Source organism: Podarcis gaigeae (genome assembly GCF_964106915.1).
Source record: "Podarcis gaigeae genome assembly, chromosome: 3".
Classification (NCBI taxonomy): domain Eukaryota; kingdom Metazoa; phylum Chordata; class Lepidosauria; order Squamata; family Lacertidae; genus Podarcis; species Podarcis gaigeae.
Genome location: NC_139680.1, coordinates 120,642,889 through 120,670,663, shown reverse-complemented (window position 1 = coordinate 120,670,663; position 27,775 = coordinate 120,642,889). Strand labels below are relative to the sequence as shown.

Sequence of the window (27,775 nt, the reverse complement as noted above, 5' to 3'; positions counted from 1 at the left end):
GGCAAAGAGCATGGAGTTTCTGTGGGAATGTTCAGGGATGCAGGAGAGGATATACTGCTTGATTATAGCCTTTCCAACTTTTGTTAACAAGTTCACAATTTAGCAGAGTAATATTCCCCTTTTTAAACTCGCAGCGGATGCGTTTGCTCAGGCTCACTAAAGCCTCTATAATAACTGTTTTGGTATTTCCCACTTATTCCCTCGTAAAAGATAAGACACGACACAGTCTTCTATAAAAATATAAAAAGAGTTTATGCACATTCTGTTCACAATTGGATCCCAGAAGGCAGACTTAGCCTAGAAAAGTAACATACACTTGGAAACTATCTCATAAGGAAACAGTCCCTTTGTCCTCTCTTGGCTGGAAGCATCTTTGGCTAAGCAGATGTTGCTTCTTCGATGCATGTAGTCAGAGAGAGAGAGAGATGGCTGCCCTGCCCTGTGCTTTTGTCGTTACCTGCACAGGTGAGGCCACACCCACCTCTAGTCACATGCAGAGGAAGTCTGTCCCAGCCCAGAAGGAAACAGGAAGTTTACCTGCAAGCTGAACAAATATTCCTCTCCATGTGTAAACATGTTCACTTGTAGCAGGAACCCCCCCCCCCAATCATTCAGTTTGTACAAACTTCACACACACACTCACACACTCCATGCGCTACGCTTCTGTTATAAATTCATAGAAAATCAACCATACATCGGATTTGCACCGTTCCACTTTTATTTTACTCCATGAAGGAAGGACTACAAAATGGGGAAGGTTTGATACAGGCCAGCCATAATCCCTTGAGCATACCAGCACATCCACAGGAGCCCTGCCCAGTTGCTATGCCAACCCTGATGGTCCTAGACAGAAGACCATCAAGATCACAAAGAACTTGAATATGGGAGTGGATTCAGCACGGACTGGAACAAAGGACAATAATCAGCTCTTCCCTCTGGGGGCAGGAAACTGCCAACTCCCCTCTGTCACCTGGAAAGTACTCATGGGGAGGGGGAAAGGGGGAACCAGCCAGGTGACAGGCCACTCAGGTTACCACCACAACTCCTCCCTCAACCCCTCCTTTCTGTGATGTATGCATGATGTTTCTGGGGGTGGGCTTGACTTACAGGATGGCAATTTCAAAAGTCTTCATAAGGCCTTGCACACCATTTTTTCTGGGTCCTTCCTCTCTCCTGCAGGTGAGGGGAGCACCCTGTTGCAACAGTTCAATAAAGGCCAAGCCTACAGGCTGCTGTTTTGCTCCAAGTTATCCTGGTTGGTGTCTTTGTTTTTGTCCAAGGGAGCCCTCAGATTTTTCCATTAACACACTCTAGGAATGTTGTACTTGACTGCTCGTGTGTTTCACATCCCACAGTTTCTCATATCTCCATCTTTTCCTCCCCACGGCAGTCTTGGAAAGCAGCTGCGTTTTCAGTTCAGAGTGGGCCACTGGGGAAGGGGGTGCCAAATACACTGGCTCCTGCTTACAAAAGGGAGGGGGGAATGGTAGGGTTGCCGCCTTAGTGCTGGCAAAATGCAAGGCAGGGCAGGGCGGTGATTTTTCTTGTGAGATCCCAGAGGGTGGGAATTCCTCCACACCCATTTGCACCCTTAATTCTCTGCACAGCAAAATCTGTTCTGCAGATCAAGCGTTCCTGGTTATGCTCCCCGACCCCCTATTCCAGTTCTGTTTTCCTTTTAAATGATTTTTATTACTTTTTTTAAAAAAAGATACAAAATTCTGCAAAATACAGTGTTCCCAAAAGGGATCTGATGGCAATATACTGAGTCCGTGTACAATTACAGATCACTGTCGAAGAAATGCAGACATATAACGAAACCCAAATAAATAAACCGCAGGCATGTGAATGCGAGGAAGGTAGCGACAGGAGCTATTTTTGCATCGACGTAATGGTTAAACAAGACAAGGTGACAAAACATGGATCCTATTATACCAAGGGAAAGGAATTAACATATTCCAATGCCCTGATTCGCTATATCAGCCATATTTGATTATGGGCCGAGCGAAGTCCTTGTTCTTCTTTACTTACAAAAGAAATAAAATCAGGCCAAACAAGTATGAAATAATCCATTTTCATTTAGCTCCCAAAGACTCTCAGCTTATTAGCTGGTTTTTCCAGCAAGGCACTGCAACTCTAACCCTATAGTAACCCTAACCCTATAGTAAGATTGGCCCCATCTCATTCCCCCGCCATCTTGGTTCTTTGGGCTGCACAGAATCATGTTTGGCTGCAATATCCAGGAAAGGCCTCACCCAGACTTCCTTTTGTGCAATGATTCTAGCCATAGGTCTGTGCTTTAAAGCATCGTGTCCAAACACTTATTTTTTTTTTGGCCCCAGGGATTTCCCCCAGGACTTTCCCGCCAAATTGGAGCAAACAGCCATTTGCAGAAAACTCAAAGTGTGAGGCAAAAAGGAAGTGTGGATGAGCCCTCTCTTACGATAACTTTTACAGCAGACAGAATGCCTAGCGTTAAGTTATTATCGACTGGTGGTCTCATTAACCCAGAAGGAAGGCAGTTCAGCCATTCACACAAGATTATCTATCTCCACGAGGATTCAGAGTGCGCAGGGTTCCAGGAAAGCAACTCAGCTAAATCTTTGCAAGCTCAGTGCCCCTGCCCGCCAGGCACTTGTCTGGACTGGATAGTGCCCATTCTGGAAAGTGGAGATGAGGTGGTGTTTTGCTGATTGGTGCATAAGGGGAACGGACACCCTCGGGAGCGGACTGTCCTTTGATGGAGGTTTTTCAACAGAGGTCGGGTGGCCATCTGTTGGGGATTCTTTAGCTGTGCTTCCTGCATCGCAGGGGGTTGGACTGCGATACGGTAATCTTTATTGTCATTGTCCCATACAGAACAACGAAATTGATAAAGTCTAGATCAGACATTTAAAAACCAACAAGCCTGCCATCCCAGGTATCCCAGCCTGGTTAGCCCCCTAAAAACTCTGATACCCCATAATTAAATACAATATACTTCCATAGAGACTACCTTACACTGCGTTTAAAACCAAAATCTCATTTGGGTAAAAACTGTTTCTCAGGCGGCTAGTCCTAGTCTTTATAACCCTGGACCTTCTTCCAGAAGGCAGAAGCTGAAAGAGATCATTTCCGGGGTGCGCACTATCCTGCGCTATCTCTGCAGCTTTCTTATGGCACCTGGAAGCGTAGAATTTGATCCAAGGTGGGAAGAGTGCACCCAATTATTCTCTCCGCAGTCTTGACAACCCTGGACAGCATTGGTTTTTTCCCTGACCGTGCAGCTCCCATACCACACACACAGACCATAAGTTAATACAACCTCAACAGTACAATGGGAAATAATGAGAGATTGTTTTTCTGGGGGACTCTCAGACTAGAGGACCTTTGGGGGTCCCATCCAACTCTACCATTCTAAGATCAGAAGAGCCCTGCAGCTGGATCAGACCAAAGGCCCATCTGGTCCAGCATCCTCTTCCCCACGGTGGCCGAGCAAAGGCCTCTGGTTGTCACACACAAGACATGCTCACAGGAGCGCACTCCCGTTTTTGTTTCCCAGAAGCTGATCTTCATATAGCCCTTGTGACCAGAGGCCACCGATAGCGTCTAGCCAATTCCTTCAGGAATCGGTCTAATTCCTCTTTAATGGCATCCAAGTCGTTGTTTCATAGTCTCATCTCACACCCGCCAACGTTTTTCCCTGATGAAAATAGGGACGTCCTAAGCAAAAGTGATGCAGGTGGTGCTGTGGGGTTAAACCACAGAGCCTAGGACTTGCCAATCAGAAGGTCAGCAGTTCAAATCCCCACAATGGGGTGAGCTCACTTTGCTCGGTCCCTGCTCCTGCCAACCTAGCAGTTCGAAAGCATGTCAAAGTGCAAGTAGATAAATAGGTACCACTCTGGCGGGAAAGTAAACGGCGTTTACGTGCACTGCTCTGGTTCGCCAGAAGTGGCTTAGTCCTGCTGGCCACATGACCCAGAAGCTGTACGCCGGCTCCCTCAGCCAGTAAAGCGAAATGAGAGCCGCAACCCCAGAGTCAGCCGCGACTGGACCTCACGGACAGTGGTCCCTTTACCTTTAAGCGAAAGTGAGGTTTTCTGGGATCAAATCAGAAACCGGGATGGCTTCTGTAATTCCAGGGCTGTCCCTGGAAAACAGGGGCACCTGGAGGGTCTGGAATCTTCTGCTAGTCAATCCCGCCGTTCAACTATTTGCCGTGTCTGGGATTGTATGCGATGCAAACAACACAGCAGACCGTACAAAAATGGAGGCTTGCATAGTGTGTCTGAGGGATGGTGGGTGGGGGAATTTAATCACTGGGCTATGCCCCAGAAGTTCATTTTTTATGGGATGCAACTTCCCCCAGGTATTCCTGGGGCAACATGATATGGGAGGACAGGAAGAGAAAACCCAGCTCTTATGATCTCCCGTTGCCCAACTCTGACGTCGGTACCAACAAAGGCTGACAACGGCGATGTGGCGGTCTCTGCTCAGGCCCTGTATTCGAAATAGCTGTCTCGGACTTCTCTCTCTTGCGAGGTCACCCTCTTCCCTGAGGGGAAAGTCTGGTATGTCCGCAGGTTCTCCGGAGACACGCGATGGAGGTGCCACAATGTTTTGGCGCTCAGCGGCGGGCTGGAGGTCAGGGGGAGAACAAGCACACAATGGGAGAGATGGGTTACATGGCTGATGGCTGAGAGTTGAACACAGAAGGGATAATAATAATAATAAATAATAATAAATAATAATAATAAATAAAATAATAATAATAATAATAATAATAATAATAATAATAATAATAATAATTTATTTATATCCCACCCTCCCCAGCCGAAGCCGGGCTCAGAGCGGCTAACAACAATAAAAGCAACACAGCATTCTAAAATCAATTCATTCTAAAATCAGTTCAAATCAAATTAATGGCAACCATTGGGCTAGAGTTCTGTGAGGATCACAGAAGGAGGGGGGCAGACTGTGCCTTGGCCAAAGGCCAGGTGGAACAGCTCTGTCTTGCAGGCCCTGCGGAAAGATGTCAAGTCCCGCAGGGCCCTAGTCTCTTGTGACAGAGCGTTCCACCAAGTCGGGGCCAGTATTGAAAAGACCCTGGCCCTAGTTGAGACCAATCTAACCACCTTGTGACCTGGGACCTCCAAGGTGTTGTCATTTGTGGACCCTAAGGTCTCGCCGCAGCATTCTGCACCCACTGGAGTTTCTGGGTCAGTCTCAAGGGCAGCCCCACGTAGAGTGAGTTACAATGATCAAGTCTGATGATGGTGTCATAGGAATTCTAATGTCTTACGTATATAAAATGAATGTTCATAAATGTTCAAGGCAAACGCATACATAAGCATATAAGCCACGTGTCTGAAACAGTACAGGAGGACAATCCTGAAGCCATTTTGACTCACCCAAAGTGACCTCAAATGTTTTTCTGCAAGGAGGAAGGAAATGGGGAAAGCTTTCCAATTGTCTTTGGACTTACAGTGGTGCCTCGCAAGACGAAATTAATTCGTTCCGCAAGTCTTTTCGTCTTGCGAGTTTTTCGTCTTGCGAAGCACGGTTTCCCATAGGAATGCATTAAAAATCAATTAATGCGTTCCTATGGAAACCGCCTTCAGACCAGGTCCGGGGACAGTCTGTCCCCCGACCTCTTCTGAAGGCTGGCGGGGGGCGAAAGTCTTTGCTTCCCCCCCGCCTGCCTTCCCGGGAGAGCGGAGAAACGCAGCGCTGCGTTTCTCCGCTCTCCCGGGAAGGCAGGCAGGGGGGACAAAGACTTTTGTCCCCCGCCCACCTTCGGAAGAGGTCCTGGACCTCTTCTGAAGGCGGGCGGGGGGCAAAAGTCTTTGCTCCCCCCCGCCTGCCTTCAAAAGCCATCCGGGATAGCGGGAAGCGCTTCCCTGCTATCCCGGACTGCTTTTAAAATGCTGGCGGTGGGGAGCAAAGCCTTTCGGCCCCCGCCGGCCTTCCTGGACCTCTTCTGAAGGCCGGAGGGGGGGGGAAGGCTTTGCTCCCCACCGCTAGCATTTAAAAGAGGTCCCCGGAGATTTCCCTATGGGCTTTCTTCTTGTGAAGCAAGCCCAGGGAAATTCGTTTTGCTTAGCGCCTCCAAAACGGAAAACCCTTTCGTCTGGCGGGTTTTCCGTCTTGCGAGGCGTTCGTCTTGCGGGGCACCACTGTACTTAGGGGCTTACGCCTCCCTGCAAATACAGTCTGGTAAGTATTTGTTCACACTATCAATGTGCGTAAGAGATATAATAGTAGTAATAAGAATAAGAATAATAAGAATAATAATTCATTTATTATTTATTCCCCGCCAATCTGGCTGGGTTTCCCACAGAATATTAAAAACACATTAAAACATCAGACATTAAAAACTTCCCTAAGTAGGGCTGCCTTCAGATGTCTTCATAACCTCAAATAGAGATTCAGGAAGTATTGACCATCTCCAAGGAATGGCCAGGCAAGAAAAGGCAATCAGATAAGGCATGATCAGGTATCCTGGCAGACAGGAAAGAAGCAACACACTCAAATTTCTGCTGGGGAACACCTCCTTCTGTGATGTATGTATGATGTTTTTGGGGGCAGTCTTGAGCTTCAGGGGAGGCAATTTCAATAGTCTATATAACGGCTTGCGCGCCATTGTTCTGGGTTCCTCCTCCCTCCTGCGTGTGGTGAGTGAGGACCCTGTTGCAACGGTTTAATAAAGATCAGGCTTACTAGCTGCTTTGTTTCTCAATATACTCTGGTTCTTGGGAGAAAAGCAATGACAAACCTAGACAGCATCTTAAAAAGCAGAGACATCTCCTTGCCAACAAAGGTCCATATAGTTAAAGCTATGGTTTTCCCAGCAGTGAAGCATGGGAGTGAGAGCTGGACCATAAAGAAGGCTGATCGCCGAAGAATGGATGCTTTTGAATTCTGGGGCTGGAGGAGACTCTTGAGAGTCCCATGGACTGCAAGAAGATCAAACCTCTCCATTCTGAAGGAAATCAGCCTTGAGTGCTCACTGGAAGGACAGATCCTGAAGCTGAGGCTCCAAGACTTTGGCCACCTCACGAGAAGAGAAGACTCCCTGGAAAAGACCCTGATGCTGGGAAAGATGGAGGGCACAAGGAGAAGGGGATGACAGAGGACGAGATGGCTGGACAGTGTTCTTAAAGCTACCAGCAAGAGTTTGACCAAACTGCAGGAGGCAGTAGAAGACAGGAGTGCCTGGTGTGCTCTGGTCCAGGGGGTCACGAAGAGTCGGACACGAATAAATGACTAAACAACAACAACAACATACTCTGGTTGGCAGGGCCATCTTAAGCATATCCAGCGCCATGGTGCAAAGCTCCCTCTGGCACACCCACACACCCTCCGGTTTCCCAGAGTTTTTTTAGGGAGGACAGTGCTGCTGGCGGGGCTGGAGGAGGCGGGCAGCGGCTGGAGGGCAGCTCCTCCGGCGGGGAAGGGGCAGAGACTGGACATGGCGCCTCCCGGCTCAGCTGGCCGCTTTGTGCCGCGGTGGCCACGGCAGACGGAGGCTCTGGGTGCTACACTGCTTCGGCGCAGCATGGCGGAGGTGGGGGTGGGCGGCAAGCTGATGCCGGGAGGTGCAGCATCCAGCCTCTGCCTCTTTCCTGGTGCCCTCCAGAACTTGGTGCCCTGGCGCCCTACACCACTAGCCTTTATGGATAAGACGCCCTCGCTGGTTGGCCTCTGTTGTTTTCTCCTTCCAATAGGGAACCTAAAAAAGGACTCTATGTGGGCTCTTGGATACCCCATAAAGGAAAAATGAGCAGTTTTTTCTTATAACAATGGGAATCCCAGATAAGAACTTCATCTGTGCCCCTGGAGGTTATGGTGGAATATTCATTCCAGCCTTGGATTTTTAGTTTTTGCGTACCTATATCACTCATGTTAAGAAAGACCAACACACATACACATACACAAACACACACACACAACTGGGGTGGGGCGGGGAAAATGGTCAACACCCCCATAAGAAAACTGTGATTTTTCTAACAAAGTAAATAAATCAACCTTTCTATTGACAGCATGCCCTTTTTAATACCATAGTAGTTTAGGATGCCTCTTTCCTAGAGATTATCAGAGTCTGCAGAAATCAAACTTTTTCATAGTGTTTCAATTCATAACTTGGAAAAGATTTATTGAGGAAGGATTGCCTAAAGCTGCCCTGAGTTCCCTTGGTGGTATAAATGCAAAGAAATACTAATAAAGAACAGATTCCCTAGGGAGAAAACAAAACGTGCCACGGAAGTTCTCGTTCTCAAATTGAAAAGCAGGACGTAAATATCTGAAATAAATCTTGTATGCTCTGAAAAAAAGAAAAGAAAGAAAGAAAGACCGCAGTTGGAGCTCCCTAAACTTCAGGGCACTTAAAATTAAGGCTGGGGAACACAAAATGTGCAACTGGATTCAAAATGGATTATCAGGCTAATAGGCTCAAGCTGCAGATGGGTAAGTTTGCCAACTTCCATTTTGGTTTCTCATTCCGGCTTAAATTCACCTCTTCACACTGCCACCACAGTTTGTGATTATCTTTAAAAGTATTCACAAGCATCTGCCATCATTTAAGCTTGCATTTCTCCTTACATGCAAGTCTTTCGGAGTAATTTTGCACGATGTGCAAGTGATCTCTCCAAATAAAATGCATTATTGTATGTTATTTTTGTGAATATATACACATCTTTATGGGGGGGGGGAACGTTCCCCAAATATGTTTCTGTGCATGCTCTAGTTATCTCCCGCTTGGACTACTGCAATGCGCTCTACGTGGGGCTACCTTTGAAGGTGACCCGGAAACTACAACTAATCCAGAATGCGGCAGCTAGACTGGTGACTGGGAGCGGCCGCCGAGACCATATAACACCGGTCTTGAAAGACCTACACTGGCTCCCAGTACGTTTCCAAGCACAATTCAAAGTGTTGGTGGTGACCTTGAAAGCCTTAAACAGCCTCGGTCCAGTATACCTGAAGGAGTGTCTCCACCCCCATCATTCTGCCCGGACACTGAGTTCCAGCTCCGAGGGCCTTCTGGCGGTTCCCTAGCTGCGAGAAGCCAAGTTACAGGGAACTAGGCAGAGGGCCTTCTAGGTGGTGGCGCCCGCCCTGTGGAATGCCCTCCCATCAGATGTCAAAGAGAAGAACAACTACCAGACTTTTAGAAGACATCTGAAGGCAGCCCTGTTTAGGGAAGCTTTTAATGTTTAATAGGTTATTGAATTTTAGTGTTTTGTTGGAAGCCACCCAGAGTGGCTGAGGAAACCCAGCCAGATGGGTGGGGTATGAATAATTAATAATAATAATAATAATAATAATAATAATAATAATAATAATAATTTAATTTGGCTGGAGAACTGCCCTGCAAAATTGGGAGGGTGCAAATGTCAAAGGATGGCTGTATCTTGGGGGCATGTCTTGTTTTGGAAAGAATGGAACAGGTAGGATCACGTTAAAATGTGAACTGGGCCGAATTTCTCCCTCTTTCCTGTTTGCCAAACAAGAAGCAAAATACAAACGCAATCCAATAAACAAAACAGACAAGCCGAATTTCCCAAGATCAGCTCACATTTCACCAGCCAGAGAAAAACAAACACCTTCTACCTTTTCCTTTACTTCGCTCATCTGCTATCGATCCGCATTTCTTGCGTCTTCCCAACTCTGTCTGTGTCTTCCAGATGGAATCAAAGGGGTCCAGGCAGGCCCCTTTAATTCCAATTTCTTGTCTTATAGATCCAAACCTACAGCCACAACTGTTTGGGGCTGCCTTTCTGATCTGTTTTGCTTTCCTGAAAATTGCTTTTCAGAACCTGCTTTGTGCATGAATGCTTCTGGCTCAGAGAAGGCTTTTTCTTTTCGTTTTTAGAGAAAAAGAGTGGAGAGAAAGGGTCAGCATTTGCCTCTGCGGATGGGAGAAAGGACAGAGCAAGGACACAAGATATTCCCTGCAGACAGACCCTCTGTGGAACCTGGCCAGTGGAGAGGTTCCAGAGCATAGCTGGGATCTTTCGTTAATAATAATAAAAAATATTATTTATACCCCGTCCATCTGTCTCGAGAGACAACAGAGTGCAATCCCAGGAGTTAAACTGCTAGAGAATCACAGCACAGTATGATGTATGTTTTTAAATTGTTTTTACTTTGTTTTGTTTAGTTTAATGTGTCAATGTTGTGTTTTGTATCGTTTATATATTATATTATATTGTTTTTTCCCTTTCTTGTTTTTTTCTCTTTTTGTTTTTTTTCTTCTCTTTCTTCTCTTTCTTTTTTGCAAGTTTTAAAAGTAATAAATATTTTTTTTTAAAAAAAAAGAATCACAGCACTCGCTGTGGCTGCAGAGAACATTAACTTGCAGCTGCTGCCTCCCATGTTGTTTTTGCTGCAGTTGCAGCACCAAAGTGACTTCCCCGGGGCGCAAGCCTGGGCAGCGTGCATGGAGGGCATGGGCTGCCCAAACGAAAAGACCCCCCCTTCCCCTCGGCCTGGCTGATGTGCTCCAAAGGAAAGCAGGACAAGACATTTGCCACCAGCTTGGCTGCAGGAATTGCCGGAAGGAGGCATGCAAGGCGCCATCCAACAGCCTTAGGGACTCCGCTCCAGATTTCTGTAGGGCAGGGATATCCAACTCCCGAGAGACTGTGATCTACTCACAGAAGAAGAAAATGGCAGTGATCAGGTCATAGTTGTTGACCCTTCTTTACAGCGCAGGTCTAAAATGTTGAGCTTTCTTTAGGGAGAAAAGGAATGAGTCGCTCACCAAAAGAATGATCAGGGAACAAACAGCCTCACAGCGCAAACTATGTCTTCCATTCTAATGATCATGCACTTCTGCAGGAATTTATGTATAGTTGGGGGGGGGCGTGGTTCCTCCAGCAGATATCATGCAAATGCAGCCCACTACCAAAACCAGCACAATTGCTTTTGTGACTTTTGTGATTTGTCCCCACAAAACACTTCATCACAGTTTCTTCCTATCTATTCAAAGGGCCTCTGCTGCACGATAGAAATGTAAGAATTCACTGATCAATGTCTCTGTGTACTGGCTCCCTGGGAAAACTTCAGAAATTCCTAGACCTGTGAGCTCAGCTCCTCAGCAGCCCCTCTGCCTGAGGGATAATCCCTGGCCTCCTGATACCTGAGTGCCAGACAGGTAGCCAGTCCAGAAATAACAAACCCAGATGGAGACAAAAGGGTGTGATGAACTTGGCTGGGAAACAGGGAAATGTAAATATCTCTTTTGTTCCACTTGATGGGTGCTTGGTGGAGGGCAAGGGGAACCATGGGGCAGGATCCAGGATTCCTGCCACCAGACCTCCCCTTTCATGGTATAACCGTGATGTAGTTGGGGGGGGTGTAACATGGGGGTTAGCAGCTAATAAAAGTTTGGGTTCTCTCGTGCTCGGGACTTCCATCTTGTTCCACCTGGTGGCAGGTGGGAGTCCTGTCACGACTGTCTTCATTCAAGACCAAGACTACTGGCTGCTCTTTTGCTCTGGTATTCCTGGCTGGTGTCCTTGTTTTTTGTCCAAGGAGCCCTCAGATTTCTCCGTTAACAGTGCGAATGGAGGACGGGCTGAGGGGGAAAGAGGGCAGGATCCTCTCCCCCCCCCCCGCAAAGGTAAAAGGAAAAAGGTAGGACATCCCTTGCTGTAGGGTTTGCCGTTGAGCCTTCCCTTCTCCCAAAGATATCCCACAAGGCAGCAGAGCTTTAGGATCAAAGTTTTCCTGCTCCTACATGGGCCGCTTTCCCCAGGTGAATGAGCCCCATCTGGAGGGCAGCAATTGCAGACGGGAGTACCCGCCAGCCGTTTGACTTCAGGGCTCCCTCCATGGTTTTTTCAAGACAGGCAAATGGCAACAGCAGCTGCCAGTCAATGTAGGTGCAGTGCAGTCAGGCAACTTCTTACGATCCTAAGGCAACGTGACCGAGGAAGGGAGCCTGGATTGATGGGCCCTGTTTAAAGGGTTAAGTTAATTAATCTACAGCTCACCCTTCAACAATAACGGACAGAAGGGTGGGGCACAGAATCCAAAACCACCACCCTAATTATAAATTAATATTGCTACCTACTCCCAACCCATGTGCCATTCTCTGTGATATGTGCAGGATCTGTGCGTCAGTGGATGAAGAAAAGCCACGCTGGAGCCTCAATGCTGCCCCCCTCAGAAGCTGGTCACTAGGCACACATAACTGCGCACTAATAAATGTTTTCTGCCCATCTGGTGTCCATTAGCTCCTATGTTTTCCAGAAAACCTCGAGGACGCAGTGTGGTGGAACTGCCACGCTGCACCACCAGAGGGCAGTCACGAAGCACAAGACGGTTCAGAGTGCGAATTGGCAGGTCGCATCCAGAAGTCATTCTCACAGCAGCGGCCACAGGGAGAAGCGTTGTGGTCAAAGCCAGCACTGGAAGACTCACACAAATAAACTCAAAAGGCACTCACTTCCCTGTTTAGTCGTTTAGTTGTGTCCGCCTCTTCGTGACCCCCTGGACCAGAGCACGCCAGGGACTCCTGTCTTCCACTGCCTCCCGCAGTTTGGTCAAACTCATGTTCGTAGCTTCGAGAACAAGGTCCCACCATCTGATCCTCTGTCGTTCCCTTCTCCTTGGGCCCTCCATCTTCCCCAACATCAGGGTCTTTTCCAGGCAGTCTTCTCTTCTCATTAGGTGGTTTTCCCAGTAGTGATGTATGGAAGTGAGAGATGAACCATAAAGAAGGCTGATTGCTGAAGAATAGATGCTTTTGAATTATGGTGCTGGAGGAGATTCTTGAGAGTCCCAAGGACTGCAAGAAGATCAAACCTCTCAATTTGGAAGGATATCAGCCCTGAGTGCTCACTGGAAGGACAGATCCTGAAGCTGAGGCTCCAAGACTTTGGCCACCTCATGAGAAGAGAAGACTCCCTGGAAAAGACCCTGATGTTGGGAAAGTTGGAGGGCGCAAGGAGAAGGGGACGGCAGAGGACGAGATGGTGGGACAGTGTTCTCGAAGCTACCAGCATGAGTTGGACCAAACTGCGGGAGGCAGTGGAAGACAGGAGTGCCTGGCGTGCTCTGGTCCAGGGGGTCACGAAGAATCGGACACGACTAAATGACTAGACAACAACAACAACAAATCATGATGGCTCTGCGCTGTCTCCAAAGTTGGAGTCAGCAGTGCTTCTGAAACCCCATTACTGGAAACCCTGAGAGGGAAAAGGTCTGCTCTTGTGTTCGCAATCTGTTTGTGGGTTTCCCAGAGGCATCTGATTGGCAGGACTGAGAAGAGGATGCTGGGCTAGGTTGGCCCCCCTTGGCCTTATCCAGCTACAGGGCTGATGTTCCCTCCCCTCTTTTGCTCGCCTGCCATTCAAGAGGAACACATCTCCTCGCCCCAAGACAGCAGGCAAAACGACGGCTACATCTATTGGCTGCGGAAGCCCGAGAAACGCTGCCCTCTCTGGATTACGGAGACCCGAAAATACACAGCTCGTTTCCTGCCAGCACAAATCCACAAGGGTAACCTATGTTCTCTGGCAGAGCAGCGTGCCCTAGAAAATGCTTCTGAGAGCCAATCATTCATGAGTAATGCCAGCCTGCCCCAGAGAGGTCGCTTTGCAACGGCAGGCTGACTGGCAATACTGAATGCGCCATTTAGCTCTCCCAGACAGGCACATAAAATAGGCATTATTTTTCTGGGAGCAGGGGGTGGTTTACAAGCAGGAATGTTTGTGCCACTGGCACATCGTGCTCTCATAATGCCAGTCTGCTGTTTCGGCACAGCCGTTCGGTTCAGGATTGCCAGTGCTTTTTCCGGCAGGGTTTGGTTAAACCTTCAACAGCTGTGTGACATAAACGCTGCTCTTTGTGGCGACAGAGCAGCGAGACAAGCGGTACCCTGCTCAGTTTCCCCCAGCAGCTGCCACAGGAGCGTTGCCAGAAAATAAAGTTGCTACGATTATTTAATGATTTGTCAAATTTGCATACTGCCATGATCTCAGGGCAGTATGTTCGCACCATAAAATTACGATAGAGAAAACACAAAAATACATGATAAGAAATAAGAACAGAGACAAACCAATATCCACAACACATATAAAAGATGTCAACCAGCCAAAGGCCTGATTGGAGAGGAGCATTTTTGCCACGCTCTGGAGCTCTTGTGGAAGAGGCACACAAAGAAGGGTCTCAGAAGATGATCTCAGGGTCCAGGTTGACAATCCTCAGTCAGATCAACAACCCAGAGAGGTTTTTCCTCCCTCTCTCTTAACACTAGAACTCGTGAAGCTGAATGTTGGGAGACTGAGAACGGATAAATTGGTTGGAATGAATTTATGTGATTTTAGCAGAAATGTTACAAAGGTTTAGGAAAAATCATGCTGTTAATTGGTGAAAGGAGGGAAAGTAAAGCTATATTAATACCAAGATAAATTACAGGACAAAAATTTGAAAAGAGGGAAAGGATTTGCTGAAATGGATAATCAATCTAGAATACAAAAAAGGGAGGTGTGAGGAGGTCTGGGAAATAAGCTAATGAAAGATAAGTAATGGGAAGATTTGCTGTATGTTTCTTTCTTTTTTTTCTTTTTTGATGAATGGATTTTAATTCTCTGCTTTTTCTCTATTATTTTTCTTTTTTCTTTTTTCTCTCTCTTTCTTTTATCTGTTGGGATGTGTTGTATTGTTTTTTGTTTAAAATGATGTTTTTTTCTTTTTCTTTTTGTACCTCTTAAAACTTTAATAAATATCTTTTTTTTTAAAAAAAAGAGAGAACAGATAAATTGTAGGACTTCTTCAAGCAACACATAACCTATGGAACTCCCTGCCTCAGGAGGGAGTGATGGCCACCAACCTGCATGGCTTTCAAAGAGGACAAATTCACGGAGGAGAAAGCTTTCAATGGCTCCTAGCCACAATGGCTCTGCTTTGCCTCCAAAGTCAGAGGCAGCAAGGCCAGTTGCTGTAAAGCACTCGAATCCTTCTTTCGGGTTTCCTGCTTTGGGGCATCTGCCTGCTCACTGTGACAACAGGAGGCTGGACTAGGTGGGCTCCCTCTGGCCTGATCCAGCAACAGGACTCTTCTGATGTTCTTAATCTTTGTCACTGCACTGCAATAGCCATCTCCTTGCACCCAAGGCAATAGGCTTTGTTTCTGTTAGGATATAGTTCTGTTCCACCTTAAAAGGAACATGCAAGACGGTTGTGTGTCACCTGCCTGTTTACTTACAGCACAGGCTTGCTGGGAACTTCCGTTTGTATATTGCTTTTGCCATCTTGCTGTTATGCTGGACACGAAGGGAAGCAGACATGTTTTTTCTTTGTTCCTGAACTATGCTGAATAGTAAAGGTAAAGGGACCCCCGACCATTAGGTCCAGTCGTGGCGGACTCTGGGGTTGCAGCGCTCATCTCGCTTTATTGGCTGAGGGAGCCGGCGTACAGCTTCCGGGTCATGTGGCCAGCATGACTAAGCCGCTTCTGGCGAACCAGAGCAGCGCACGGAAATGCCGTTTACCTTCCCGCCAGAGCGGTACCTATTTATCTACTTGCACTTTGACGTGCTTTTGAACTGCTAGGTTGGCAGGAGCAGGGACAGAGCAACGGGAGCTCACCCCGTCATGGGGATTCGAACCGCCGACCTGATCGGAAAGTCCTAGGCTCTGTGGTTTAATCCACAGCGCCACCCGTGAATACATGCTGAATACACGCCTGTAAATAACGCTTACACGTGTCTCTGTCCACCACTGCCGTTGTGAGAAGTTACTCACTCGGCTGATTGTTGTTTAGTCGCTTAGTCATGTCCGACTCTTTGTGACCCCCAGGACCAGAGCACGCCAGGCTCTCCTGTCTTCCACTGCCTCCCGCAGTTTGATCAGACTCATGCTGCTAGCCTCGAGAACACTGTCCCACCATCTCGTCTTCCGTCGTCCCCTTCTCCTGGTGCCCTCCATCTTTCCCAACATCAGGGTCTTTTCCAGGGAGTCTTCTCTTCTCATGAGGTGGCCAAAATCCTGGAGCCTCAGCTTCACGATCTGTCCTTCCAGTGAGCACTCAGGGCTGATTTCCTTCAGAATGGAGAGGTTTGATCTTCTTGCAGTCCATGGGACTCTCAAGAGTCTCCTCCAGCACCAGAATTCAAAAGCATCCATTCTTCGGCAATCAGCCTTCTTTACGGGCCACTTCCTTTGTGAGAAGTTACTCACTCTGCTGATTAGCGTGTGCCAGTTCTCTAAACATCTCTGAGGCTTGTGTCGCTGAGTGATGCTGTACCGGGAACCGGAGTTCGCCCGACTGCCGGCTGGTGGCTGGAGCCAGCTGGGGGCCTACCAAATGCCCCCGTCTCCCCGGACACATCCCAACATCCCTGGCAACCCACAAGCCCTGGGCTACGAAGCCTTCCCAGTTTGTCTTTCCAAGGCCGAGAGAGACCCCTGCCTGCCATCTGCCAGGCCAAAGGCTTTGGTGTCGGAGCACAAAGTACAGAAAGCCATGCGCCGGTCAGTGAATGGCGCAGGTGTTTGCCAAGGGCGGGTCCTGGAACACTCAGAGCTGACCTGCTGCACATCGAGGCACCGACAGCGATGAGAAGCACCCACTCCATCTTCCATAAGTGCACCTGACTCAGAGGCCTCGGCTGCTTGCCTTTATTTGCTGAAGAAGGGGGACTTCAATTCAGCAGGCCTCCCTGACACTTGACGCCAAGTGCACTTGGCACAGTCACTTGCATTCTGACAAATGGCACCTGGAGAGCTCAGCTGGATAGAGTGTGGTGCCGATAAAGGTTGCAGGTTCGATCCCTGTGCGCGACAGCTGCATAGTCTTGCATTGCAAGGGGCTGGACGAGATCAGGGACGTCCAACTCTCTAGCGACTGCGATCTGCTCCCAGTATAATAAAACTGACAGTGATTTTGTCATTGCTCATAGCTGTTGAGCTTTTTTGGGAGGGGAGAGTGAGCAGAGTTTTTTGGGGGGAGGGCACCATTTTATGGAATAAAATTGATAACCAGACAGTCCGCTGAACCTTCCTCCTTCCCACCCTCCGACACTGAGGCAGGGAAAACAACCTTGCAATGCTGTGCCGGTGATGGGACATAGTGCCAGGGGTATGTAGCGACCGCTTTCTTTTTTTCCTTTCTCCTTCTGTGCTGGAACTCCTACTTGGAGACTTCCCTGGCTTTTTCTGGCCCACGTAGGACCAGTCTGGATAGTTGGCCTTGGTGAAGACTTGACGTTATCATCCCCCCAAAAAGGTTTTTGAGTTTCTGCTGAAATGAGGCTGCATTTTAATGTTGTATTTTAATCTTGTTTTTTAAGTTGTATTTCAATTAATTGTTTTTATATCTGGTTTTAGCCGCCCTGAGCCCGGTCTTGGCTGGGGAGGGCAAGGTATAAATAAATTATTATTATTATTATTATTATTATTATTATTATTATTATTATTATTAACTGAGATTCAGAAGCATTGCTGTCTGCAACTGTGGAGGCAGAGCAGAGCCATCAAAAGTAGTCGCCCTTGGTAGCCCTCTCTTCCTCCATGGATTTGCCTAAAGCTCTTCTAAAGCCATCTAAGTTGGTGGCTGAAATATACTGTACTCGGAGTCGAGAGTGGATTTCATGCTCTTTATTCAGCTCATAGTGGTGAGGAGGAATGGAAGTTCCCCCAGAATGTCTGCTTTATATACATTATTTACACAATGGGCCCCACATGATTGGCTAATTCCGGGATTCACCTGTAGGCCAATCAGGTTGCGGATTCACTTTCACCTGGCGCTGGATTGGGTGGCTCCTGTGGGCCAATCAGACTGCTGCATTCTGGGTCCTATTGTTCTAAGACCAATCAGACTGCTGCATTCTGAATCCTATTGTTCTAGGACCAATCAGACTGCTGCATTTTGGATCCTATTCAACTCAGTACATAACAGTGGCCATCACTGTCTCCTGTGGCAGAGAGTTCCACTGTTCCACTATCCGCTGAGTGAAGAAGTGCACAGCATCTTGGAGGACAAAGGCCACTTTCACAGATCATTTAGCACATGGAGAACGCCGTAGGCTCAGGGCAAGCGCCAGGGCCAGAGGTTTTCACTGCTTGTTTTGCCGTTTGCGCAGGATCGCTCCCCACCTCGTCTTTTCAGGCCGCCCTCCTTAAATAAGGACACACAGAGAGATGGAAGGCATTGCTGGCAAAGGCTGGTGAGCTTTATTCAAAGCAGTGCAAGGAGATAAGCCAGGAGCAGAAGGGGGAATGGATTTTTAAACAGGCTTTTGTAATTCCTTTAGACTTACATGAATCAGCTTCAGGTTATGAATGAAAATGACATGCATGAGAGTTCAGGAAACAGACTATCGTCTCAGAGAGGAATGCACGACAAATACAAATGAGGAGAGTGTCCTGAGAACAAGAAGCCTCATCAAATAGACAGTGGGACATTTCTTCATATCGACCAGGGGATATTTACTTGCTAACTCAAAAGACTTGCACACCACCTACGGCTGTTCTCCTACAACTGTTCGGCCGCCCACTCCCAGTGGGTACAACAAAATCACACCATAATTTTAATCAGATTACATTCACAATGAATTACAAAGATACAATTGCAATAAAAACCGTAAATGCTGCCTTCAAACGATGCATTCGAGCACAACACACAGCTGAGAGCTGAACTACATTTTCTAGGGGTGGCCTAGAGGCATCTCAAAACGAAGTTGATTGTGTGTGGGGAGAGAAGACCCTGTTCCCCGCTGCAAACGGAAGCAAGATGAGAAAGTGGGGGACTCCCAGAACCACAGTGTTATGAGTTTATGGGGCAGTGGGTTAGGCTGAAAGTCTAGACTCCCTTCGGATTCCTGGAATAAGTCAAGCTAGCTTTCTGGTGAGATGATGGGGCGTCAAGGGGAAGAAAGGAAGGAGCTCTATGCGAGATGCCAAATGGGTGAAGCCACTGGAAAGACAAAGCCAGAGTTCAGAGCAGAGGGTCTGAAGTGATGTGAGCGAGAAGCAAAGCAGTAGGCTGCAAACCAAGAGAGACAGAGTCGTGCTTGATTTCTGCTGGAACTCAAGGCTGTGTCCACGGGAGAAGCAAGTCTGGGGCACTTCCATCGTATGCTTGGGTTGTATACATTTGTAAATAAACATAATAATAATAATTTATTATTTGTACCCCGCCCATTTGGCTGGGTCTCCCCAGCCACTCTGGGCAGCTTCCAACAAAGATTAAAAATACATTAAAATGCCGCATGTTAAAAGCTTCCCTGAACAGGGCTGCCTTCAGATGTCTTCTAAATGTCAGGTAGTTGTTTATCTCTTTGACATCTGATGGGAGGGCGTTCCAGAGGGCGGGTGCCACCACCAAGAAGGCCCTCTGCCTGGTTCCGTGTAGCTTTGCTTCTCGCAGGGAGGGAACCGCCAGAAGGCCCTCGGCGCTGGACCTCAGTGTCTGGGCTGAACCATGGGGGTGGAGACGCTCCAACACCTCCTCTTCCAGCCTTCTCCTCCTTCTAAACGGACCAAGGCCGTTTAGGGCTTTCAAGGTCAGCACCAACACTTTGAATTGTGCTCAGAAACGTACTGGGAGCCAATGTAGGTATTTCGGGACCGGTGTTATATGGTCTCGGTGTCCGCTCCCAGTCATCAGTATAGCTGCCGCATTCTGGATTAGTTGTAGTTTCCAGGTCACCTTCAAAGGTAGCCCGACGTAAAGCGCATTGCAGTAGCCCAAGCGGGAGATAACTATATATCCTACGGTCTCTGCTGTTCCTCATTCAAAGGAAACACGGACCCTGGACAAGCGCCAGAACTACAGATCCAACACCCTCTGAGCTCAAGGGATTAAATGTGGGGGCATTTGAATGGCGTGTTTGTGTGTGAATAAAATTAAAGTGTCTGAAAGTTTTTCAGGAAAGCCAGCATTGTATGTTGAGGGAGCTGAGCTAGAACCCATGAGCTGGCCCATTTTAATCTAAAAGGCCACCTACTTAAGATCAGGTAAGGTGAGTTAAAGGTAAAGGGACCCCTGACCATTAGGTCCAGTCATGACTGACTCTGGGGTTGCAGCGCTCATCTCGCATTATTGGCCGAGGGAACTTCCGGGTCATGTGGCCAGCATGACTAAGCTGCTTCTTGCAAACCAGAGCAGTGCATGGAAACGCCATTTACCTTCCCGCCGGAGTGGTACCTATTTATCTACTTGCACTCTGACGTGCTTTCGAACTGCTAGGTTGGCAGGAGCAGGGACCGAGCAACAGGAGCTCACCCCGTCGTGGGGATTCGAACCGCCAACCTTCTGATCAGCAAGCCCTAGGCTCTGTGGTTTAACCTACAGCGCCGTCCATTAACACCTTTTAAGCACAGGGCGAGAGACGGGATTTCTCCGTTTCAGTTCACTGCTTTGGCGAAAGGGGAATCCCATTCTGCTTCAATGATTTTGTGCACAGAACCAAGAAGATGGAGTTATTCTAGGCCGGTGAGCCCGGATCATGACGCTTGAATACGTGGCACAATATGCAGAGGGAAAAGATCTCAGCTCAGGGACAGAACACCTGCTGTACATGCAGAAGTCCCCAGAGGACTTAGGAGAGATTTTGCCCTGACTGAGACCCTGGAGGACTGCTGCCTGTCGGAGGAGATGTAGCTGAGATGATGGCCCAGTAACATAGCTTCATACAGATGCTTTGGTTGTGAATCCTGCACTGCAGGGGGTTGGACTAGATGGCCTCTGGAGGTCCCTTCTAACTCTACAATTCTATGATTCTGTCATGGATTGGTTGGATGCAGAGGAACAGCTGGATGAATCAGCTGGGAAATGATGGGTGGTCAGAGGGAGAAGGAGGAGAAGGCTGGAAGAGGAGGCGTTGGAACCTGGAGAGGCAACAGGGCTTAGTGAGCTGGGAGAGTCTGTGGCAGACAGAAGTCCGGAATCGGAGGCAGAAGATGAAGCAGAAGAGGGAGGCCAGGAAGCAGAGATGAGTCAGGCTGGTGAAGAGTCGCGGGGGTCTCCCCCTCCTGCTGTGACAAGCTCCCCTTCCCGCTTCTCTCCCAGAACCAGAAGCGGTATGAAGAGGGCGGAGAAGTCAGCTTCACACAGGCACAGTCTCCGATTGCTTGGGGGGAAACCCTGGAGAGGACAGGGACTTTCAGTCTTGACAACTGATCCATGGGGAAAGACCTACCAGGGAGGAGCTACTATGCTCATTAGGCCTGTCACTCAGCCAAGTCAGAACATGTCCTTGCTAATAAAGAGCTAACTCCCACTTGAACGGTGTGACTTCCTGCTAGCTCTCTCCAGACAGATCCTGTGTTCCAGGCTGCACTCCTATCTGCCCTGCCCCTATGCAAATCTTTACACACTATTTTTTTTTTATCAGCCTTCTCTTCTCCTAATTAATCTGCCTCTCTCTCTTACACACACTCACACAGGCGCACAGATTGCCCCCCCCCCCCGGTTTCCAAGCGTAAATATCTCCGGGTTGCTTCATCCACCACTGATGGAAACCCGCCATTTCTCCGTTGGAGAGATCCAGACCAGGGTTAAGCAGCAACCTCGAGGGAGGACAGGAGATGTGGGGAGAAGGGGAGGGTCTTCCTGGAGATCAGAGGGAAGAATTCAGGGTGGGCGGGAGGGCCGTAGGACGTTTTGCATTTTGAAAAGAGCTAAGAGGGATCAAGACCTATGGCGAAACAAAGAGCAAAATTACATTCCAAACAAGGACAAGAGCAAAGAATGAAATGGAACAAAACACCCCGCTTCCAAAATGAAAATAGGGACCCCCGTCACTTCCTCCCCACACTTGAAAGCCTCTCAATGAGTTTCCTTCCATGAGAGGTGGCAGAATTCGAACCAGAAATTTGCAGGTGTATTACGCAGTGCTGGGGGGGGGGGGTAAGGAGTGCCTGCTTCCAGCTGATCTCAGCCGGAAGGATCCTTTTGTGAAAGAGGTTCAGTAAGACTACAGGGTTCTGTGCCAACCCTGAAGGTCTTTTGTTGATCTGTCGGTTTGCATTTCTTAGTGCAGAAAGTACGGATCTGATGTGTAGAGATCTTTCCTATTCCAATTGATTCAAGAGGCTTCTGGAAGCTTCTCTGTGTGAAAGAAACAAGAAGAAGGTTCCTGATGTTTGGGTTATTTCTTCCGAGAAGATGAGTACAGCTGCATTAAACTGGTCCTGCTATCTCTTCAGCCAAGGTCATGCTGACTATAATATAGTCATACCTCTGGTTACATCCGCTTCATGTTACGTTCTTTCAGGTTATGTCCCGCGGTGACTGGAAAGGGTTACTTCCGGGTTTCGCCACTCACGTAGAAGCGCAAAATGACGTCACTTGCATGAGCAGAAGCGGCGAATCACAACTCGCGCATGCACAGATGCGCCGCTGCGGGTTGCGCTCTTTTCCGGGCCTCTGGAACGGATCCTGTTCTCAACCAGAGGTACCACTATAGTGAGGCCAGAAGAAGCCTGGGTCTCTCTCTCTCCCCCCCCCCCCTTCTGATGTGGTGTTCTGTACACAGTATGCTTAGCGTCATGGTTTAGACTTATTATAAGTTATTGTAAGTTTAAGTCTGCTGCAACCAGATTTCTTATGGACAGTGCCAATCCTGAATGTATTGGATTTGTGACCATTATGCTCACTTGCCTTCAGTAGCAGCAAAGCTCTGCTGGATGAAATACAATGGCCTCTGGTCTATTTTTTGGGAATCCTGCAACGTTATTAAGTTTTGGCTCTGCTAACTATGCACCAGAGTTCTGTTCTGGATCACTACTGAGTAGAATTCCATGACGCCGTTTACGTCCTCTGAGAAACCCCAGTTTGTTTCAGTGGAAGTTAGGTCATATGTGAACATAGAACACCATTTTTTTCAAAGGAAATCACCTGTGCAAAAGGGTTCCCTTATATGAGCTTATGGTGGCAAACAGAGGCCTCCCCAAGCCACCCTGATTCTTGCCCACTAGACTCACAGGTCGAGAGGGTGAGGGTACTCGTCCTTCTCCTTCACGGGGATCACGAAATACGGAACGCGGTGCACCGTCCCGGTCTTGTCCATGTAATGCTCGCGATGCATCTGAGCAAGCTGCAGGTGAAACACCAACAGGTTATGAGGGTCAGGCCACGGGCGAGAGACTGAATTACGCTGCAACCAGGATAATAACAACAATAACAATACAGTGGTGCCCCGCAAGACGAATGCCTCGCATGACGGAAAACCCGCTAGACAAAAGGGTTTTCCGTTTTGGAGGTGCTTCGCAAAACGAATTTCCTATGGGCTTGCTTTGCAAGACGAAAATGTCTTGCGAGTTCCTGCGTTTCCCCCCCCCTCCCCTTTTCCCCAAGCCGCTAAGCCACTTATCAGCTGATCCACTAAGCCGTTTAACAGCTGATCCGCTAAGCGGCTTAACAGCTGATCCGCTAAGCGGCTTAACAGCTGATCCGCTAAGCCGCTTAACAGCTGATCCGCTAAGCCGCTGATCCGCTAAGCCGCTAAACCGCTTATCAGCTGATCCGCTAAGCCCACTAAGCCGCTAATAGCGCTAATCCGCTAAGCTGCTAATGGGGTTGCTTCGCAAGACGAAAAAACCGCAAGACGAAGAGACTCGCGGAACGGATTCTTTTCGTCTTGCGAGGCACCACTGTAATAATAAAATGTTATTTATACCCCGCCCTCCCCAGCCAAGACTGGGTTCAGGGCGGCTAACACCAAATATAAGAAAAATTGATTGAGATGCAGCTTAAAAATTGAGATTAAAATACAACATTAAAACATTACAATGCAGCCTCATTTCAGTGGAAACTATCCTTCTTTGCTTATTCCAGGCAGCCAGATCCAAGACCGGTGGGCTGTGATGGGTGCTTCTGAGCGATGTGCCTGTGGTCAGTCAGGACACAGGTGGCACCGGGTAGTCTGTTGGCCAGCAGACAGGTGGTCCTCTTTTTAGGCTAGGTGTGCATCAACTAGACAGCAAGGTTTGCTGCCTTCCTGCTCCCCCATCTTTTCCCGCAGGCAAAGCCAGCTTTGCATAATCCGCCACGTCATGGAGAAATGAGATAGTCCGTTAAAAGACAAGAGGATGCAGATGCACTAAAAACCAAAGGAACAACCAGATATTTTCTGATTTGCTCTACGAAAGGGGGAAGGCTGCTGGTCTTTTGCTCTGTGGTCTTTTGAAGTTTCCTCTGCAATCGGTTGTGAGAATTTGGATTCAGCAGACAGAATTGAGTCCTGTTCAGCTATTGTTTCAGCTGCTGGTGTGTTAGTGGGCATTCTGGTGGCTTTGCTACTGGAAGGAATTTTTTTTGTTTTGATGGTGGCTTTGAAGTTGTGAAAAAGCCTGCTGGCACCGATGGAACTGTTAGGGAGTGTGTGAGAGAAGGAAGCAGCACTGCATTTCAGGTGGATGGCGTAAATGGATTTGTGCGCACAAGGGAGGGAAATGTGAAGCAGGTGAGCGACTGAAGCAGAATAGGGAACGTGCAGTTGCACGCCCCCCCAGGCTCCGAGCGGCGGGAGATTCCAGGGGTTGGTGATTCCTTTTGGAATGAGGCTTAGCGGAGACTTTGGTGCCTTTAGGATCCATGGTTTATTTGCACATAACTACAACCTGAGGAGACTCTTGAGAGTCCCATGGACTGCAAGAAGATCAAACCTCTCCATTCTGAAGGAAATCAGCCCTGAGTGCTCACTGGAAGGACAGATCCTGAAGCTGAGGCTCCAAGACTTTGGCCACCTCAGGAGAAGAGAAGACTCCCTGGAAAAGACTCTGATGTTGGGAAAGATGGGCCCAAGGAGAAGGGGACGACAGAGGATGAGATGGTGTTCTCGAAGCCACCAGCATGAGTTTGACCAAACTGCGGGAGGCAGTGGAAGACAGGAGTGCCTGGCGTGCTCTGGTCCAGGGGGTCACGAAGAGGTGGACACGACTAAATGACTAAACAACAACAACAACCTGAGCCTACGATGGAGGGGCTCACAGCATTAACACCCCAAAAGTGTCTTGTCTCTCTCATAGCTGAGGCCTTGGATTCAAACGTTGCTCTGACACTATAATAATAATAATAATAATTTATTTATTTATACCCTGCCCATCTGGCTAGGCTTCCCCAGTCACTCTGGGCTGCTTCCAACAAAATATTAAAATACTGTAATACATGAAACATTAAAAACTTCCCGAAACAGGGCTGCCTTCAGATGTCTTAAAAAGTCTGGTAGTTGTTTATCTCTTTGACATCTAGTGGGAGGGCGTTCCTCAGGGCAGGTGCCACCACCGAGAAGGCCCTCTGCCTGGTTCCCTGTAACTTGGCTTCTCGCAGGGAGGGAACTACCACAAGGCCCTGAGTGCTGAACCTCAGTGTCTGGGTAGAATGATGGGGGTGGAGACGCTCCTTCAGATATACTGGACACTCTCTCCAACTTGCTGTTTCCCCCTCACCACTGCAACTCTGAACCCTGGCTTTGTCCTTCTAACTAACTGCAAGTGGCCACCCATTTGCTGTCTCGCACAGAGCCTCTTTCCCTTGTTCCCCTTAATGGCCCATCACCCAGGCAATCACCTCATTAGGAAGCTGGCCTGGCTCAGCGTACAGCCTGCTTTCCCCCTTCAAACTCCTAAGAGTACACTGGGATACTCTGCACATCAGAAAGGTAAACCGGACATGGGAATTTTCGATGTTCACCACCTGTAATTCTGCAAAAAGGGGGGGGGCATTAAGGGAAAAGGCGAGGGGGCACCCTTGAAAAGCAGGCCTCGGCTACAAATGGGTAGATATGCAAAAACGCTTCAAGGCGAAGCAGCAGCTCAGGGAAGGGTGATTGCAGGGCCGGATTGAGGCTGGATGAGGCCCTAAGCTCCTGAAGGTAATGGGGCCCTTTGTATGTCCAGCTCTCCTTTGCCAACAACAAATTGCCACTGTTTTTTGTGCTGCATATACAATCATACCTCGGGTTGAAGTAGCTTCGGGATAAGTATTTTTGGGTTGCGCACTGCAGCGACCCGGAAGTAACGGAGAGCGTTACTTCTGGGTTTCGCCGCTTGCGCATGCACAGACGGTCAAAATGACGTCACGCGCGGAAGCAGCAAATCGCGACCCGTGCATGCACAGATGCGGGTTGCGTTCGCTTCACGATGCGAGCGGGGCTCCGGAATGGATCCCGTTCGCATCCAGAGTTATCACTGTATGCTATATGCGAAGTTACGGACCTAATAGTTATCTAAAGCCACTTGCACATAACAACATATGTATTTTATCAAAGTACCGTATTTTTTGCTCTATAAGACTCACTTTTTCCCTCCTAAAAAGTAAGGGGAAATGTGTGTGCGTCTTATGGAATGAATGCAGGCTGCGCAGCTATCCCAGAAGCCAGAACAGCAAGAGGGATCACGCCTTTCACTGCGCAGCAATCCCTCTTGCTGTTCTGGCTTCTGGGATTCAGAATATTTTTTTTCTTGTTTTCTTCCTCCAAAAACTAGGTGCGTCTTGTGGTCTGGTGCGTCTTATAGAGCGAAAAATACGGTAATTGTTGAACTTATCTTATATTTTGGAAATGTACATCTAGGTGTTTTTTCCCTTTATTTTTTTTTGGGGGGGGGCAAGAAAGTGGGGCCCTAAGCTATAGCTTGTTTAGCTTATACGTAAATCTGGCACTGGGTGATTGGGAGAAGGAGATACAGTCTTCAAGGAAAGCACCCCTACCTGCTCTAGTCAAAATCACAGCTTTCCAAGGCCCCATTTAATTGTTCATCCCGGATGCTGAGCAGGAGGAGAAACCATCACTCCCAAACTGTGCAATGAGGTCGTTGTGACATGAGGACTGTGTGGAAATAAAGTTCTGGCCCAGCCTGGCTGGATCCACTTCCCCACCCACCTATCCCGACCAGCTCCAACAAATAAAAGGAGGATCTGAATAAATAGTGTCTGTTCTCAGCTCCTTAATTCTGGCTACCCACTCTTGATTATTTATAGCTTGCGTAACTGCTGTGGACTTGCTTAACGCTGGGGAAAGGAGAGAGAGACTCTGCTCCGGGTTCGAGAGACAGAGATAACACAGCTGAGCTTGGCACGGGAGGCAGGGAGGGAGGGAGGGAGGGAGGGAGGGAGGGAGGGGTGTCTGGCTCCTGGATTCCAGAAGGCGGCACGACCCACCAGCAGACTTTCCACAAATCCACCAGGACCACCCACACGCCCTCTCGCTCGCTGCACAGACAAGACGCAGCCCTTCTGTTGCTGTTGATTCCTTTGCAAACATGAAACAACAAGGAGCGACACGCAAGAGAGAGGGCTCAGCGGGACTTCTTTCTGGGTTGCGTTTCTCTAGCCACAGGTGTGCGCTTTAAAGCACTTCTAAAAAGAAAAATAAAGAAATGCCCCCGTGTTTTCCCCATGAAAACCCACTCTTCGCTGCTGAGCCAGAGCAAACAGCAACCTGCAGAAAATTCCGAATTGCCGCTTGTTTCGGTGCAGCGTTAAAGAATGGGTTTTTGCGGGGAGGGTGCCGGGGCAAAAAACACACAAAAACAAGTGCTTGGAGACAGATCTTTAAAGCGCAGACATGTGCCTAGAAAGCGCAGGGCAAAAGTGTGGATGAGCCCATAGTCAGGGAGGGTGCCTTGTTGGCCTCCAGGGGGTGCCAATGGCAAAGAGGATGCTGGCCTGGGTGGGTCCTGGGCATGATCCAGCGGGGCTCTTCTTCCATTCTTAAGCAGTAGAGTGGATCAGCTGGTCACGCCGTTTGCAAAGTGAGTTTGCAGGGGACCCTGGGGAGAAATCTCTCGGAAGCTTATCAGGGGTTCCATGGGGATATGTCTTGGGTTGGGCTGC

At 48.4% G+C, this 27,775-nt stretch overlaps 1 protein-coding gene across 1 annotated transcript in view; it reads right to left on the bottom strand.

Moving 5' to 3' along the window:
* Positions 1–4,269: 4,269 nt before the first annotated feature.
* Positions 4,270–27,775, bottom strand: part of CIMIP2C (ciliary microtubule inner protein 2C) — a 28,699-nt gene continuing 5,193 nt past the window's right edge. The window contains exons 3-4 of the mRNA XM_083733855.1: positions 22,924–23,036; positions 4,270–4,620 (exon numbers count right to left, since the gene is read on the bottom strand). Coding sequence (XP_083589981.1) covers positions 4,476–4,620; positions 22,924–23,036 — 258 coding nt within the window. The 3' untranslated portion in view covers positions 4,270–4,475. The remainder of the gene's footprint in view (positions 4,621–22,923; positions 23,037–27,775) is intronic.